Here is a 19,201-nt window from a genome sequence, read left to right on the forward strand (position 1 = left end):
AAGTAAGAGCAGAGCCCTATAAAGCTGCGGAGTGCCTTAAGAGTAGTGGGCGTCGGAAACTCTGCGACCGCGCGAAGCTTGGCTGGGTCAGGAAGCACGCCGTCCTTCGATACAACGTGACCCAATATTGTTAACTTGCGAGCAGCAAAACGGCACTTTTTGATGTTAAGTTGGAGGCCAGCAGAGGCGAGGCAGGTCAGTATCTCACGCAAGCGAACGAGGTGCGTCGGGAAATCTGGCGAAAACACCACGATGTCATCAAGGTAGCACAGACATGTTTTTCACTTGAAGTTGCGAAGGGTGGTGTCCATCATACGCTCGAAAGTAGCGGGCGCGTTGCAGAGCCCAAATGGCATTACGGTAAATTCGTACAAGCCATCGGGCGTGATGAAAGCTGTCTTCTCACAGTCATCATCTGCCATGGGCACTTGCCAATAGCCGGAGCGAAGATCCAAAGATGAGAAGTACTCCGCGCCTTGCAAGGAGTCGAGGGCGTCATCTATCCGAGGCAGCGGATAGACATCTTTACGAGTGATCTTATTGAGTCGACGGTAATCCACACAGAAGCGTATTGACCCGTCCTTCTTGCGTACTAATACTACAGGAGACGCCCAAGGACTGTGGGAAGGGCGAATGACGCCACGGTGCAGCATGTCGTCGACCTGCTCGTTAATGATCTTTCGCTCGGCTGCCGACACGCGGTATAGTCGCTGGCGTAAAGGAGGATGGGAACCAGTGTGTACCCTGTGAGTGACGGTTGCCGTACGGCCCAGAGATAGTTGGTCACAGTCAAACGACGAGCGAAAATTCTGAAGAAGCGCGAAGACTTGCTGGCGATATGGAGGCGGCAGATCGGCGTCTACGACAGATTCAAGAACGTCTGACGACGATGACGACGACGATGATGATGATGATGATGTGCATGGCACGGGAGAAGTGAGGGCGTCGAGTTCATAACAGGCCGTGTCGTCAGAAACATCGAGAATGTGAAGCGGGTCAAGGGGCTGAACACGACCGAGTGATTCGCCGTGCAGTAACGTCACATGGTAGTGAGACGGGTTACACACAAGCATTGAGGATAATCCAGACGCAGTGGTGAGGACGGCAAATGGGAGAGGTAGGGCCTTGTGACGTAGAAAAATTGGCGACGGTGTAAAAAGTACTGTAGCGTCTGGCGCGGTAGAGCAAGAGACGGGCACAAGCACACACATGTCGGGTGGTATGTCCGTATCGGACACAATAGTGAGCTTGGAGGCTTTCTGTTCAGAAGGGTCAGGCAGCGGGGCATCGGCAAGCGGGAAAAGCGCTACTTCGGCCCGGGCACATTCGATGATGGCACGATGATGAGACAAGAAGTCCCAGCCGAGGATAATGTCATGTGAACATGATGACAACACAAGAAATTCAACAACATAGACAATGCCGTCGATGACCACCCTGGCAGTACATTGAGCGAGTGGGGCTCTATGCTGCGCAGTCGCGGTGCTTAGAAGCATACCAGACAACGGCGTTGTGACCTTATGGAGGCTGCGACAAAGCTTTTCGTCGATAACAGAAACTGCAGCCCCAGTATCAATAAGCGCAATTGCGGCGGTTCCTTCGACCAAAACGTCCAATAAATTGCGTGGCGACTGTGCAGGCCTTGTAGAAGTCGCGAAGCTTGCAGTTCGTGCCTGCGGAACTGCAGCAACTAGTTTCCCTCGCTAGGTGACAGGCGGCGACGTAAGGGGGAAAGTGAGCGACGACGTGGTGATGGCGAACGATGGGTGCCGACAGGGCGTCGAGGAGGCGGCGAAAACTCGTGGTCGGGAAGAACCGCATGCCCGGTGGTGTCATGGGAATAGGCATATCCAGGCAGTGCAATAGTAGCGTTACCAGGTGGCATGCGACGATGGCAGAAGCGCGCAACGTGGCCGGCGACACCGCAAGCGAAGCATATGGGTCGGTTGTCGCGTATGCGCCAAGGGGTCTGAACTGGGCGTCGAGATGGAACGGGAGGCGACGCGGGAGGAGGTGCAGCTTGAAGTCGCATTGGCGCCGGAAACGAGAACGTCGGTGGCGCAGGTCGCGCGGCGACTTCGGCATAGGTCAGAGGTGCAGCCACGGGAGGGCAGGGGTGGGCGAAAGGTAAAGACCTAGCAAGTTCCTCGCGAATGGCCCCCCTAATGGGAGCAGCCAGGGATGTGTCAGGCTGGGGAGGTCCATCATTGAGAGGCAGCATAGACAATTGGTGTGCCACCTCCTCACGAATGAAATCCTTAATCTCAAGAGAGAGCGATGCTGCTGGCGTGGTGTTCGAGCGAAGTGTGAGGCCCGAGAGAGAGTCGCCAGGTGCGAGAGCGCTGCGCGCAAGGACCCTTTGTCGACGCAGCTCATCGAAGCTCTGGCAAAGAGTGACGACAGCTGCGACAGAAGTAGGGTTCCGTGCCAGGAGCATTTGAAATGCGTCGTCCTCGATGCCCTTGAGGATTTGCTTCACCTTGTCCTCTTCAGTCATAGTGGAATCGACGCGGGCGCAAATATCAACGACATCCTCTATGTAACTTGTATAAGTCTCGCCGGGCTGTTGAGCGCGCTGGCGGAGGCGTTGTTCGGCACGGAGTTTTCGCAAGGCTGGGCGACCGAAGACTTCCGCGAATGCAGTTTTGAAAGCGGACCAGGTTTGCAGTTCCCGTTCGTGATTGTGGAACCAGAGGTTCGCAACATCAGCAAGATAGAAGATGACGCTACGGAGCTTCGTCGGGTCATCCCACTTGTTGTGTTCACTGACGCGCTCGTAGGTAGAGAGCCAATCTTCTACGTCAGTCTCACCTGATCCGCTAAAAACAGGAGGGTCCCGCTGCCGTTGCATGGCGCCGCACATGACAGGAGCGGCAGATGCGCCAAGTGGATTGTTGGGAGCGTCGGTCATAGTAGTGGCTGGAGCAGATGTTAAAGTTCGGCTGCGAAGTTCCAGGGCGAGGTCAGGGAGTGGAGCACCTTCCACCAAATGTAATAAGATGATTTATTATGAGGCACTAGGCACAATCTGGTAGCACTGGCAGTAGACAAACGCTGATCACGCGCACAGCCGCAACAAGAGCGCCTTCTTCGTCTTCCTCTTCACCACAATTTATTTAATCATACTGCAGGGCAACATACTGGCCCATGCAGGAGGGGCAATACAGTTGACAAGGTAATGACAATGCAAAGATAATAGTAAAAAAATGTATGTATAATGTGGGGATGCGCGACTCTCGCGCGTCTCCTGCAATTCGGCTTCGCCGCGGGGCCTGCGTGATGCTGTGATGCTCGCGGCAGTCGATGTGGTTGAAGCACAGTACGAGAGATGGCACGAGTGTTGCGCTGCTAACGCCGCCTACAGGTAGGGTTACTTGGGCGCTAAAAGGATAAGGCGCTGCCTCTTTGGTTCGGGACGGCAAGCAGCGCGGACGTGCCACGCGTGCGCCGATCCATGCTTCTGCGAGACCGTCTCGTGAAGCCTCGTGCGAAAGAGCCACCGTTCGTGTGACCATACGCGAACGACCAAGCATTGGGATCCAGCAAGAGGCGAACATATTCGCTTGCTATCTGGTCGCGGTGAGTCGGACTTCTGTGATTTGTCGCGCGCCCATCGGCATGTTTTGTGGATAGTAACTCGGCTAGCAGGCATCGATCTATGAAAGGTGCAATAAATGCCCTTGTGATTGTTTGCTCTACTGTGTCGTCGTTCCTTTGTCCCAAGAGTACGGGTGAGAACCCCACAATAAACAGTGCATGAAAAGGATGCAGCCCATAGCCACATTACAAAAATCAAAATGCTTGCCTTAGCACAGTAACTACAACAAAAAGAATCGCAGATTTGAATTTATATGTGGATAAAAACGCTGTGCCAACAAGTGGGCACTAAACATAACAAAATACAGGAACTTTCACATAAAAAAACGAGAAAAATTGTGAGAGATACTGGTATGGTTGTGTTATTGTATGTGACAAATAGTTTTCCAACGCATTTGTGAAGTTCCCTGATTGAAGTGCATCAACAGGGAGAGAATTCCATTTGTTTATAGTACACGGATAAAGACTATTCAGGTGAGATTTTGTTTTAGCCAATAATGGCGTAAGGGAAAAGTTGTGCCTATGTCTTGTTTTTCGTGCATTAAGAGGCGTTACATAATGAGGCTTTTGAACCCTGATTTTTCCATGTATGATGCTATGCAAAACTCAAGACGACTAACTTTACACCTGTGTTCACTTTGGGACCCTCGTCTGTATATTTGTCATGTAATTACTTCTGTTTTTGGAACCAATAAATCTGAATCTGAATCTAAATCTGAATCTAAGCATTAGTAAGGACGGGGAATCCTCTCTTTTATATTTTTCAAAGATAAATCTAACGGCCTTCCTTTGTACACATTCCAAATTCATTATGTCCTTTTTGGTATGAGGATCCCATACAACCGCTACGTATTCAAGTTTCGATCGCACAAATGTGTTATATGCTAAAATTTTGGGTGTTCCCGGTGCCTTTTTATGTTTCCTTTTCAAGAACCATAATTTGCGCAAAGCTGCTGAACGTGTAAGGGAAATGTGGTCTGACCAGGAGAATCCGTTAGTGAATGTGATGCCTAAGTATTTGTATTGTTCAACATCAGTTATTTTTATGTCGTTTAGAACATAAAAAATATACTATGTTCCTTTTTTCGTGTTACTCGCAGCAACTTTTTTATGTACATTTAATGCCATGCCCCAAAGTTTACACCGATTCGAAATTGCAATAACCGACTCCTGCGAGCATGCGTGATCGTTTCATGTAGCTATTTTTTAAAATATGACACAGTCATCCGCAAATAAGTAAACATGCACATCATCGGGTATTTCCTCTATTATACTATTAATATAGATAAAAAATAAAAGGGGTCCTAATACTCTGCTTTGCGGTACGCAGGAGGTTGCCTGACGGACACTTGAGGAACATTTATTAATTTCTACAAACTGCTGCCTGTGTCGGAAATAGGCTTGGATTCACTATATAATATTTGATGGAAGACCAATGCACTCGAGCTTGTAGATTAATTTTCCGTGGGTTACCTTATCGAAAGTTTTGCTAAAATCTAAAAAGAGCATGTCAACTTGTCCGGACAAGTCAAGTACTTCAGAGATTTCATGAACAACTGGCACAAGCTGAATTCAAGTCGATAATCCCTTTCTGAACCCATGCTGTAGTGGAGATATGACATTGTGATCTGTCAAATACTGACGAATAAAGCCTGTGACAATGCGCTCTTATAATTTGCTGCATGTGCTTGTAATAGAAACAGGACAATAATTTGAATTTGACAGTGTGAGGTGATTGCCCTTTTTATGAATTGGGACAACTCTTGCCTTACGCCAGTCTGATGGTATCTCGGCTAAATGTAAGGATAATTTGAAAAAATCTGTTAAGAATACAGTCGCTGACCGTTTATTCGGTGCAGGTCCAAGTAATCAATAATAGATTCATCATCTGCTTTAGCATAATCCCTCATCTGAATTTTTTTTCGGGGTAGTCTGACATTATTCACAGCCATTGATGACAAAAAGGAAATCAGTTTATGGTCGAAAATGCCAGTTTCAATTTTAACAGTTCCTTCACCAAAAACTTCGCTGAGGAATAAGAGGTCAAGAATACTGCCTCCCCGAGTACATACGCTGACAACCTGCCGAAGACTGAAAGTTAGTATGATATCAATGAGTAAGTCAGAGGAAAGACTGTGTCCATAACTCTAATATTGCCATTCTATTTGTGGGAGATCGAAATCACCAGTAATTAAGCTTCTTCCTCTATATTTCCAAAGGTGATCATATAATTTCTGCATAAAGTGATCATCAGCATTTGGTGTCCGATATGCACAACATAATATGCATGGCATACCCCAAACAGAGACACTCAAAAACAAACTTTTATGATTATCTATCTGATCTAGTTCCCTTACAACAACACTATTCTTTGCAATAACTGCGATGCCACCGCCTGGGGATGACCTATCTTTTCTAAACAGCTGGTGGTTTGGCAATATGATCTCATCATCATGCACCCCGTCGTGCAACCAAGTTTCAGATATAACACACACACATGAGAATCGTATACCAGAAGATATCTTGCAGTTTCTCTATTTTGTTGACTATACTTTGGGGATTTAGTGAAAGCAGCCGAAACTGCTGCGACTGTGACTGCTAGTCGGTGTGGTTTGGTCGCAATTCTGCGCTGTCTTTTTTTCTTCGCGTTGAGTACGTCATCCCAAAATAACAAGTCATCATCAATGCGAATCGTATCGTAACTTTTCTGCCGATGTCTTTTTCTTCTTTCGCACTGCTACAAAGCAGACAGCGCTTGCGTAGTGTGTCTGCACAATAATCGTTTTGCAACGATATGCCTGTTCCCTTCAATTTTCATGCGTTTTTCAAGAGAGCTTGCTTTTCGGAATAATCCTGTAAAAATGCACTGACTGGCCTTCGTGTGGGTCTTTCCCAAGTCTGAATTCGTGCCACAGATGTACAGTTTATTCCTAACTTATCTTCAAAGACATCCCGGACAACCTTATCCCGCAGTACCGCTTCTGCTTCATTCGGATCCTCATAAATTCCAAAAACTGCCAAATTCGAACGGCGGCTGCGGTTTTCCAAATGAGTAAGTTTTTTTTGTGTGTGTGTTGTAAGTATTTCCTGTACTACAGTCACAGTCGCCTTTACTTATTCATTCTCGTGGTTTTTTGCTTTTAATACAGTCATACTGCCTTCCAAGTTGTTTAAATGTTTTTCAAAACCATGTATCGCTTTCTCCGTCGACTCGATGCATTCTTTCAAAGAAGCAGTGTCTTCTCTAATTGCCTGTTGGCCACTCATTAATGACTGGAACATTCCCTTGATGGTGAGGCCCGGGTTCTCTTTTATATTGCCACATACTAAGCGCTTGCAAGAATTTAAACACTCATAAGCAATACTCGCGATTTGCTGATATCGCCTTGCTTAGTAACTCAGGGGACCAATTGCAATGCATGCTCACTGACCTGGAGAGGCAAAGTAGAAGAGTGGGTCTAAAAATTAATCAGCAGAAAACTAAAGTAATGTTTAACAGTCACGGAAGAGAGCAATTTACAATAGGCAGCGAGGCACTGGAAGTCATGAGGGAATACATCTACTTAGGGCAGGTAGTGACGGCGGATCCGGATCATGAGACGGAAATAATCAGAAGAATAAGAATGGGCTGGGGTGCGTTTGGCAGGCATTCTCAGATCATGAACAGCAGGTTGTCCATTATCCCTCAAGAGAAAAGTATATAATAGCTGTGTCTTACCAGTACTCACCTACGGGGCAGAAACCTGGAGGCTTACGAAAAGGGTTCTACTCAAATTGAGGACAACGCAACGAGCTATGGAAAGAAGAATGATAGGTGTAACGTTAAGGGATAAGAAAAGAGCAGATTGGGTGAGGGAACAAATGCGAGTTAATGACATCTTAGTTGAAATCAAGAAAAAGAAATGGGCATGGGCAGGACATGTAATGAGGAGGGAAGATAACCGATGGTCATTAAGGGTTACGGAGTGGATCCCAAGGGAAGGGAAGCGTAGCAGGGGGCGGCAGAAAGTTAGGTGGGTGGATGAGATTAAGAAGTTTGCAGGGGCGGCATGGCCACAATTAGTACATGACCGGGGTTATTGAAGTATGGGAGAGGCCTTTGCTCTGCAGTGGGCGTAACCAGGCTGATGATGATGATGATGAAGCAATACTCATACACACATGTGGGCACGCCAGTACAACCAGAAATCTATCATTACTGCGTATTGTGTTCTTGTAACTAACCTGTACAAGAAGAACGAGACGCATAATCAGCGATGTGCACCCAGCGCTTTCGCCGTGCCCACTGGCAAGTCCATCGTGCGGTGCGTCTTTATAGGACTTGAATTCGTTGACGTCAGAAACCCGTGACTTGTAATCGCTACATCATCCGTGGATGGAGGGAAGCATGCAGCTTCACCGTCGATATCGCATGTTGTCGCTGTTGTAAACGGTTTAACTGAAGGTGCAGCAAGGGCGTATGACAGGAACAAAGCCTGCACAAGAAAAACAAGATGCATGGTCAGCGATGTGCACCCAGCGCTTTCACCGTGCCCACTGGCAAGTCCATCGTGTGGTGCTGTCTTTCTAAGACTTGAATTCGTTGACGTCAGGAACCCGTGACTTGTACTCGCTACATCATCCGTGGATGGAGGGAAGCATGCAGCTTCACCGTCAATATCGCATGTTGTCGCTGTTGTAAACGGCTTGACTGAAGGCACAGTAAGGGCGGATGACAAGAACAAAGCCTGTACTAGAAGAACAATGTGCGCCCAGCGCTTTCGCCGTGCCCAATGTACTTTGTGGTTTCCCCTGTGGCATTACTGGCCTTTCAAGTCCAGGGTCTTCGATGGAAGCACCTCGTGAAATATGGCCATCTCATCCGTGTTGTACTGTATTTACTCGCATATAACCCGCACCAAAAATTGAAAAAATGTGTTTAAAAAGTGGGGGTGCGGGTAATACGCGAATATTCCGGAGAAGGGGGGCTCGGCGGGTCGGCTTCACGGCAACGCGCGGCCTGCCGTGCAGAGTCCGCATCCCCATCGACATCAACGTGTGTTGCAGTGCATATTAATATTGCACCAACCTTTTGACCACCGAAGGCCAGTATGGACTGAAAGAAGACCACGTGGAAGCGGATACCATGGAGCATATCGTTTTGCGGTGCAGAACACTTCGTCCGGACATTGCCGAAGACGCGGCGATAGATATAGAGGGTGCCCTGGGATTTGCAGGGGAGGACGGACGTCTGGATGAGAGAAGGGTAGTGGTGACAAAGAGTAGGTTGGAAGATTGGTGCAAAAGGGGCTAGGGACGAGTGAGTCTATAAAAGAGGGACAAATTACAGTTCACAATACGAACAAAATTACGGGGGAAAAAAAGGGGGGGAATCCTAGGCTAGGGGGCGCAAGCCACCACCGTTACAAAGGGCTAAGCCACTATGATCCATCCATCCAGCCAACAAGAGGCCAACGCAGGTCAAAGCCAGATCCACATCCATAGTCTGTTTAGTCCCACGCCAGCCACGCGTTTCGCATGCTTTGCATACGCTTTGTTCAGACGTTGATGGGCCTTGAGTAAGGTGCCGTTTCTTGTACGCCCAGTTTGCACAGTTCGCCAGCCTTGTCTAGGCATCATGAGTGTGTCTCGGCGGCAATCATTCACGGCGAAGGAGAAACTCAGGATCGTCGCCGCTGCTGAACAAATCGGCAACAGAGCTGCTGCGAGAAAGAACGATGTCGACGAATCTTGCATTCGCGACTGGCGGAAGAAAAAAGACTCTCTCGAAGCTGCGAACAAGGACAGGCGAGCGTTTCGCGGCCCGAAGACTGGCGCGTACCCTCACCTCGAGACGCAGCTTGCAAAATTCATCGAGGAGCAGAGGAGTCGTGGCCACGCTGTGTCTACAGAGATGGCGCAGATGCAAGCCCTGAAGCTGGCCCGGGAAATGCACATTCCACGCGAGTTTCATGCGAGCCGCGGATGGCTGCAGCGCTTTATGGCCAGGCATGGATTTTCGATGCGGCGGCGAACTACCATGTGCCAGCGGCTTCCCGACGCTTACGAGGAGAAGCTGCTCAACTTTCAACGTTACGTCATCGGACTGAGGAAAGAGCGCAACTACTTGCTATCTCAGCTGGGAAATGCTGACCAAACGCCAGTATATTTCGAGATGCCTATGGACACGACCCTGGAAAAAAAGGGCGACTGGCGGCAACACCAAGCTGCGCTGCACAGTGATGTTGTGTGCTTTGGCCGACGGCACCAAACTGCGCCCGTATGTAATATTCAAGCGCAAGACTCTACCGAGTACACCACTTCCCCCAGGAATTGTTGTGCGAGTGGAAGATAACTCGTGGATGAACAGTGACCTCGTCATTGACTGGATTCAAGCAATCTGGGAAAAAAGACCAGGTGCCTTGTTGGCACGCCGTTCGATGCTGGTGCTGGATTCGTTCCGAGGCCACTGCACTGACGCGGTGAAAGCTCGCCTCGCTGACAACGGCACAGACCTTGTCGTAATACCTGGCGGCATGACTTCCATGCTCCAACCACTCGACGTGTGCATCAATAAGCCTTTCAAGGCTCACGTGAAGCGGCTATATGCCCAGTGGATGGCCGATGGCCTTTACGCCCTTACGCCGACGGGACGCGTGCGAAGGCCAGATATTGCACTGCTGTGCCAGTGGACCGTAGATGCATGGGGGATGATCCCGGCCGACATGGTACGCAAGAGTTTCAAGAAGTGTGCCATAAGCAACAGCCTAGATGGTACCGAAGATGATTACGTCTTTGAGAGCGGCGATGAAGCCTCAGACGGCAGCAGTGAGAGTGGCGACGATTGACAATTGAACGACAGCACTGACAACGTTGCGGCAGTCGTTTTCAAATATATTTGTTTTGAAAACTAAAATGGTGACTGTTTGCTCAGTTGTAACTTCCTAGTCCTCATTTTTTCAGGTAAGTGTGCGGGTTATACGCGAGGATATTTTTTTTTATTTCATGGGGTTCAAAGTTAGGGGTGCGGGTTATATGCAAGGGCGGGTTATACGCGAGTAAATACGGTAAATGTCCGAGGGCTTGTACTGGTCCAGTACTTCTTTGTTGGTCTGCAGCCATGACAACGTCACCACAGGGGCTGCTGCCAGCCCGGAAAAGACTTTGGCCGCTATGTTGTGGTGGGCTTTGAGACGACTCAACCATCCAGGGTTTGCCTTAAAATTATTGTGCCCGAGTATGCACGCGAACTCCAGCACCTTCTACTTAAGCACTCCACCAGACGATGGCACTTTGTTGGAACGCTCTTACATAACCGCACAAACACCGCCTTGTCGACATCTGGGAACGCCGCAGCAGTCACTGTTTTGTTCTTTGCACTCACACCATTCCCAAGTGCGCAGAGAATAGAGGCCTTGATTTTCAAAATTGCAGACGTCGGGCTGCACACAATGCCAAATTAGTTGGCAATCTCCGTTTTCTTCCTGCCCTTTTCAGTCTGGGCAATAATTGCAGCCTTATCTTGTAGCGTGATAGGTTTCCGCTTTTTGTCTCGAGGTGGCATCTTAGCAGGCTGGCAGGGCAGAGGGTTCAATCGCTGCGCATACATTTGATGCCAGCGCGCTGAGTCGCGTACCTCAGGACCTTAATAAAGTTTTGCATCCATCCATCCATCCATCCATCCTAGCACCAACCACACACAGCTGCCACACAGCATACACATGACTAGGTGCGGCGGTACACAAAGCACAAGGTGTCACCGGGGTTATCTGAGCCATGTGGATGTCAGTTTGGCTAGTCAGCAATTATGAGCCAGCATGCCGCACAGGCATTTTGCTCCACATTAGCACATGCCGTGATGGCATGCAGGTTTGTGATAAAATGGGCCCACTGTGAGGTCGCCTCCAGTTCTTGTCTTCTTAAAGAAATTTAATTACTAATATTGCATTTTTAGTCCGGACACCCCACAGTCACCCACTGCGATGGGCAAACCATCATGACCATCGTCATCATCACTCACGCCTGATGCAAGGTGCAATTGCTTCACTAATAGCTCCACTGCAGCTTTTTCTTTTTTTGTGACCAATAATGGCAGCGGCCATGCAAGTGCGCTGTGCCGCTAGTTTATGCAATTTAAAGGCACGAGTGCATTTAAGTGGTTTTTAGACAATGTTTAGTGTTATGTGAGTAGATTATCGGCGAAATGGCTTTTCAGAAAATTTTGTTAATGTGAGATTGCTATAAAAAAAAGTTTTATTGTCGCGAGATATGAAACACACTGACTCCATGGGCGTTCACCGGGGATCTGAAAATATTTCGTTGCGGCAAGAACTTCGTTGCCTCGGGATTTCATTATTGTGGTTTTCGAGTGTGTCACCTTTTTTGTCGATGCAAAAGGCCTCGTGTATCTCACGTGTACTCTGGTCACCATAGCCGATGTAGCATTGACAGCACAGGAGGGGAACCTCATACTCTACAATGTGGCAGCAATCAATAAAAATTTATGTGTGTTTCTTATCACACCTACAAGGCCCCTTGTCTTTCCTATTTATTTATTTATTTATTTAAGATACTTTCAGGGCCCGCAGGCATTACAGAAAAGAGTGGGTGAACATAACAAAACATTTGTGCAATATACAAAGACAGATTCAACGTGGCGTTTCATGAATGCTGGTTTTGAAAGTGTCGGTATCCAGGATGGCTGCAACGGTAACGGGAAGGTGGTTCCAATCTTTGCTTGTGCTAGGGACGAATGCATTACTACAAAGTTTAGTACGTGAAGACGGCACACTAACTTTGAAACTATGCTCAGAGCGAGATGATATGTATGACGGTTGGGTGATAAGCTGTTCTTTCAACAAAGGGTTCTGGTGGTAGATTTTATGGAATAGCGAAAGGCGGAAGCATCTACGACGGAAAGAAAGTTCTGGCAAGTTAAGTGTTGTCTTCATTGAGGTAACGCTAGCATGTCAGGAGTAGTTTGAAAAGATGAAACGCGCTGCACGATTTTGAATGGCTTCTATGCTATTTATGAGTGTAATGTTAGCCGGGTCCCAAATGGTGCATGCGTATTCTAGTTTGGAGCGAACTAATGTTTTGTAAAGAGTTAGTTTCAGTGACGATGGTGCGGATGAGAAGTTTCGGCGCAAATAGCCCAACGTGCGATTGGCATTGCTACATATGTCGACATGCATGTGCCAGGAAAGATTGCTGGTGATGTTTAGTCCAAGGTATTTGTACGACGAGACAACAGAGAGGGCTATTCAGGAAATATGTATGCAGATTAGTAGTACTGGTACGCTGTGATACCCGCATGCATTTACATTTGCTTAAGTTAAGCTTCATAGACCACTTGTTACACCATAACAGAACGTTATTAATGTCATCTTGGAGTTTACGAGAATCATTGAGGTCAGTAATTTTATGATATATAACGCAGTCATCAGCAAAAGGTCTAATAGTTGAAAATTTCACACAGGAAGCAAGATCATTAATATAGATTAGAAAAAGTAGAGGACCGAGAACCGACCCTTGCGGCACGCCTGACGTTACCGCGAGGGGCGCAGACGACGAATTGTTAGCGATTACGTATTGTGTTCTCTCAGCAAGAAAGTTTTTAATCCAGTCCAGTACTAGCAGGTCAATGTTAGGAAGACTAAGTTTATGGATTAGTAGGTTATGGGATACGGTATCGAAGGTTTTAGCAAAATCGATAAAGATGCAATTGTTGTCAAATCCTAAGTCGGTGTTAGAAAAGAGGTCGTTAGTAAAGCAAGCTAGTTGCGTTTCGCAGGAGGATTTCCTAAAGCCATGCTGACTGTTGTTAAAAAAAGAGTTCGTCTCAAGAAAATCAACTATGTGGGAATATATTATGTGCTCCAGAATCTTACAGGGAATGCTGGTTAGTGATATGGGACGGTAGTTTTCGGGACATTGTGTGTTACCTTATTTGTGAACAGGTACCACCTTCCCCACCTTCCAGTCGCTTGGTAGTGATGAGCAGTGTAATGATTGTTGGAATATCCTAGAAAGAATAATTGATGAATACAGTTCAGTACACTTTAATATTCTTGGATTAATTTCATCTGAACCCGCCGACGAAGATATTTTCAAATTACCGATTAGTTTTCTAATGCCCACCCAGTCTATAAGAATTGAATCCTTTGGGGTATCATAAACTGTCGTTGAAGGTGACAAAAGCATAGGTGCAGCGTCATGAAAAAAGGAAGCAAAGATATTAAAAATTGTGCAACACTGATCACTTTGAACAGGGGTGTTAAACTGGGACAATTGTATTGCGGCTGGTGTATTACTATGAACAACATTCCAGAATTTACGTGGGTTGACATGCAAGTATGATGGTAATGTAATGTTAAAAAAGGTTTGCTTAGCTTGGTAAATGGCGCTACAATATTCATCGTTGATGCGGTGATATTCGGACCAACGAATCGGGTTGTTAGAGTTTTTTTCGGAACAAAATAACCGTTTTTTCTTGTTCCAAAGACGGCGCAAGGCGGCCGTAAACCAAGGGGACTGGGGATTACAGTGTACTTTTCGTTGCGGAACACATTTTCGAATTAGGAATAACTGTTTCCATTTATAAAGGGACCAGTTTTCTTCAAGTGTTCGTTGGTCGAAATCGGGCATCACTGCATCCATAAAATGCTCCATTTCTTGCGTAATTGCGGGAATATCAGCTTTGGAATAATCGCGAATTGTCTTAACCTTCTTTGTGTAAGAAAAGCGTGTTTTTAAATCAAACTGCAGCAATGAATGATCACTTATCCCAGGAAGATAAGTTAAGGAGGAAACTAGGTCGGGGGTTGTAGACAGCGCTAGGTCAAGTATGTTAGAAGATGTTGGAGTGACTCGATTTGGTTTGTGGACCAGCTATGTTAAGTTGAAGTCAAAGCACAAATTTAAGAATTCAATGGACTCGGCTGAAGTACATTTAAAATGAACACAGTCAGTCTCCCATATTATATCTGGAAAATTAAAGTCCCCCAAAATAAATAACGGAGAGTTGGGAAACCAAATAATCAATTTGTTAAGGACATCACGGAAATCTGCAGAAAATGTAGAGGACGAATTTGGTGGTCCATAACATGCACAGAATATAAAGGGACGGTCTGAAATGCTCACGCGCACACAGACTAATTCTAGGGGTGATGTAATGTCAATAACAGATGAATTTAGGTTATCTTTGATGTCAATCAAAACGCCCCCTCCTGACCAGATATCGCGGTCACACCTGTAGATGTCATAAGCACCTTCGCAGTCGAATATTTCACTGTTCTTTATTTTCGCGGAAAGTCAAGTTTCAGTAAGGACAAACGTCAGCGGAGCAAGAATCAATAGCTGAAGATAAAGCTGTTCGCTTGTTGGAAACGCTATGCACATTAGTGAAAAGAACAGACACGCTATTTTGACAAGGTCGACTCGAAGATAGCTATGCAGAATGAGAGGAAGGATTTATAGGACCTGTGGCATCGTTATTTACTTCAGCGGCGAAATCGGAAGAATGAAGTTCGCAGATAGTATCAGTGACAGAAGAATACACATAGGTTTTCTTGTTCATGACTAACTTATTTGTCCGCAAAGAAAATGATTGCCCGCTAGCTTTTCCGAATTCAATTAATTTATTTCGAGATTGGCGTGTAGCCCTGCAGAAATCTTCTCCCACCGATACTTTTGTGGCCTTTAGTAGGCCTTTCAGTGACAGGATCTTTTCTCTTGTTTTGAATGATGAAAACTTGATAATAATATGGCGAGTCTTGCCGACCACAAAAGAGCCAAGACGATGTGCCCTAGCAATCGCTTCATCAGATATTTCTAATTTTAGATGGTTTTTAATAAGATCGGGCACGAGGATTTCAGTTTGTGCCTATGTTTCCGAAGCGTTGTCAACAACCCCATAGAACAAAAGGTTGTCCCTCCGGGATCAATCCTCCAAGTCGTCGAGTCTTGATTTTAATTCAGAGTTTTCGGTACTAATGGCAGTAGTAACTATTTTGGATATGTCCGTGGGAGGCGTGGAAGATTGAAGTGTTTCCACAACTGTTTCAAGAGTTAGCAATCTGGTTGACAGGTCCGACACTTTGTGAGTGAGGGCTTCTTGGGTTGCTTTAAGTTCCGAAAAGGAACGCATTACGTCTTCATGACGGGACTCAGCTAAAGCGGATAAAGCAGCAATGGCAGCAAGGACTGGGCTAGTTGCATCATCAGGCCCAGGATTCATCTCTACATCCCCGCAGAGAACGAGCAGTTTAGAAACGTGCGCACAATCACGAAAAATGGTACATAAAAACATTGGGGCACGGTAAGAGCAGCAAAAAGACATTATTTGAACGCTTGCAATGCAGTGATGGACTGCCACTAACCTGCACATAGAAGAAGGAGACATTGAACAGCGAGCGCATTTTGGCTGCTCCTCCGTGCCCACTGAAGGCGGCTAGGCCGTGCCAGTCCTTTAAGTAGTGGCACCGTTGTGACATTGCGTGTGACGTGTTGAAGAGGGAGGCGTGGCCGGTCTCATGGCGATGACGACAGCAAAACCCACGCTGCTCAGCTGATGTCGAAGATGGAAGCACTTGTGCTGATGATATCTGGTAATCAGCAGCTTGTGGTACCGAGCCTAGCGATCCGCCAAAGAAGAAAATCTGCACATAGAAGAAGGAGACATTGAGCGGCGAGCGCATTTTGGCTGCTCCTCCGTGCCCACTGAAGGCGGCTAGGCCGTGCCAGCCCTTTAAGTAGTGGCACCGTTGTGACGTTGCGTGTGACGTGTTGGAGAGGGAGGCGTGGCCGGTCTCATGGCGATGACGACAGCAGAACCCACACTGCTCGGCTGATGTCGAAGATGGAAGCACTCGTGCTGACGATATGTGGTAATCAGCAGCTTGTGGTACCGAGCCTAGCGATCCGCCGAAGAAGAAAATCTGCACATAGAAGAAGGAGACCTTGAGCGGCAAGCGCATTTTGGCTGCTCCTCCGTGCCCACTGAAGGCGGCTAGGCCGTGCCAGCCCTTTAAGAAGTGGCACCGTTGTGACGTTGCGTGTGACGTGTTGAAGAGTGAGGCATGGCCGGTCTCATGGCGATGACAACAGCAGAACCCACACTGCTCGGCTGATGTCGAAGATGGAAGCACTCGTGCTGATGATATCTGGTAATCAGCAGCTTGTGGTACCGAGCCTAGCGATCCGCCAAAGAAGAAAATCTGCACGTAGAAAAAGGAGACATTGAGCGGCGAGCGCATTATGGCTGCTCCTCCGTGCCCACTCACTTTCCTATCCACTTTCACTTTCCTATCCTCTCATGCAATCGATGATACATCGGCCAAAGTGTGTAGATGGCTGCCTCAGTTCCAATTTAATGAAGGGGTGTGCTGGCAGCCATTAACCTTGCATGGCTCCTGTTGTGGTTGTCATGCATAATTAAATCAATGTAAGCTACTAAGGCACTTTGGTGAGCAGCATGCACGAGAAATACGAGGCCTTTTGCATCAGCAAAAACAACTATGTGTGTGTGCGTGTCTTCGATATCGCTCCTCACCAAGGAACTTTCATATGTTGCATGTGGTTGATGGCAACCATTTTGTTGTGTTTGTCGCCGTGGCTATCTTCCTGGGGATTAATTCCTACTTTGGTATTTTCTCCTCTTCCTCTTGCACATTAATGTCCTTTGTCTGTATGTCTGTCTGTCCGTCCGTCCTGCCTAATGAAGCTCCTGTATATACTGCTGTATGTACAGTAGAAAAGGGAAGCATAGCAGGGGGCAGCAGAAAGTTAGGTGGGCGGATGAGATTAAGAAGTTTCAAGGGACGACATGGCCACAATTAGTACATGGCCGGGGTTGTTCGAGAAGTATGGGAGAGGCCTTTGCCCTGCTGTGGGCGTAACCAGGCTGATGATGATGATGATGTACAGTGAAATATTGGTTGATAGTCAGCGCTTTGTCTGTCTCAGTCTGCGCATGTCATTATCTGTGTTGTTACTTTCGACTTGATTCTCATAATCCTCGGCCATGGTTGCTTAGTGGCTTTGGTGTTACATTGCCAAGCACAAGGTCGCGGGATGAAATCTCTGCCACGGCGACCCCATTTCGATGGCAGCAAAATCGAAGAAACACGCAGGTACTTAGATTAAATCCCGAGTCCCCCACTACGGCACACCTCATAATCAGATCATAGGTTTTCACGTAAAACCCCATCAATTAATTTTAATTTAATTCTCATAATCAAAGGAACAGCATTACAATGTTTGGCACAGCAGTGAGTCTGAATGGTGTGTTTTTTGTCGTGCAGTATGGAGCGCAAGCAACGTGGCCGTCGCCGCAGCAGCAGCAGCCAGGTGGAGGCGGAAGTGAAAGAGGAGGGCGATGCCCCCCAGGAAGAGGACGGGACCAGCAGCGGGCCCTCTCTGGATTACAGGCCACCACCTGTCACAGATGCCTCATCCAACGAGCACCAGGTTGGTGAGCATAGAAACTGCAGGCTAAATGATGGGGTATTCTTTAAACAACTTTTATAACACTTCCCAGCCCGTCTGTGCCAGTGGCAGAAGCATTATAGGCACGATTGACAATTGACAAGAACTTTATATAAGTGTCCTGAGGAACCTGACAATCGGCTCCGCCCATCACGGGAGGTGGTGACTCTGTGCGACATCGCGGGCCCTCTGGATGGCCTGTACTTGGTGCATGAATTCCACACTCTTCAGCAAGGCATCCCACTTCTTTGTTAGTTCAGAGCCCATGTTGTAGAGGCACAGCCAGATAATGTGGCAAGTTGGGGTCTATCCAACTAAGCGCTCTGGGGGTGAGGTACAATCTCATTTGTAAGAGCCTGAAAGTTACAGCCTAAGCCCTGGTCAGTTTCGGGCTTGGGGGAGGGAATTTCCTCCTGCTTTGTCTGAAATGTGATGTAATTTCGTGATAGGTGGTAAGAGGATCTTTGAAGGGGCAGTCCTGTGGGAGAGGCGGACCGTTAGCTTGGGCGCGATTCTTGAATTAACGTGCCAGGCAGTTGGCTCATTCGTTAGAATTGCAATCTGCTTGGTTATTTCATTCACGTGGGCCGGAGACCACGCTATGCCATGACCTCCAGTTTCTTCACCCATAGTACTACGAAAAGATCTACTGATTATACCATGACCTCCAGTTTCTTCACCCATAGTACTACGAAAGGATCTATTGATGATGCCAACTGCGTGTTTAGAAACTAGAGCAGACGAGAAAGCCCTGACTGCCTTGCGCAATTCTTTTGGCCTTGCTTTTCCGTTTCTTTTTCCCGTTTGGGACGAAACATAGTTGTGGACAAAACACCCCTGCCAAGTAGCATTGTCAGCAGCTCGATGTTCTTGTCTGCTACTTTTCAGACGTCGAGAAGGAAGTCATTTCGAACATTTGTGATCATTTCGCTTTTGAAGTGCAATTGCAGATATACTTCTCAACAGGATAAATGAGGTGCTTAAAAACATTCCTCACAAAGGCTTTTTTTTTTTCTTCCGTGACAATCCAAATGTCATAATACCATACAAAGAGAAACTTGTTCATAATAATCCTTCACTTGTGGATGTTGGGGAATGCCAATTGCACAAAGTGCACGATGTCTTTTCGTTTGTGCTG

General features: G+C 47.1%; 1 protein-coding gene across 6 annotated transcripts in view; it reads left to right on the forward strand.

Moving 5' to 3' along the window:
• The window catches only part of LOC135896103 (inactive histone-lysine N-methyltransferase 2E-like), a 458,065-nt gene that overhangs the window by 221,761 nt on the left and 217,103 nt on the right, over window positions 1-19,201 (forward strand). For all 6 annotated transcript variants that reach the window (XR_010562591.2, XM_070541359.1, XM_070541357.1 and 3 more), the window contains exon 11: window positions 17,880-18,045. Coding sequence is in view for 5 of the 6 variants with exons in the window: in XM_070541359.1 (XP_070397460.1) it covers window positions 17,880-18,045 (166 nt within the window). In the remaining variant the exon portion in view is untranslated. The remainder of the gene's footprint in view (window positions 1-17,879; window positions 18,046-19,201) is intronic.

The sequence above is a fragment of the Dermacentor albipictus genome, chromosome 6 (assembly GCF_038994185.2).
Source record: "Dermacentor albipictus isolate Rhodes 1998 colony chromosome 6, USDA_Dalb.pri_finalv2, whole genome shotgun sequence".
NCBI classification, from domain to species: domain Eukaryota; kingdom Metazoa; phylum Arthropoda; class Arachnida; order Ixodida; family Ixodidae; genus Dermacentor; species Dermacentor albipictus.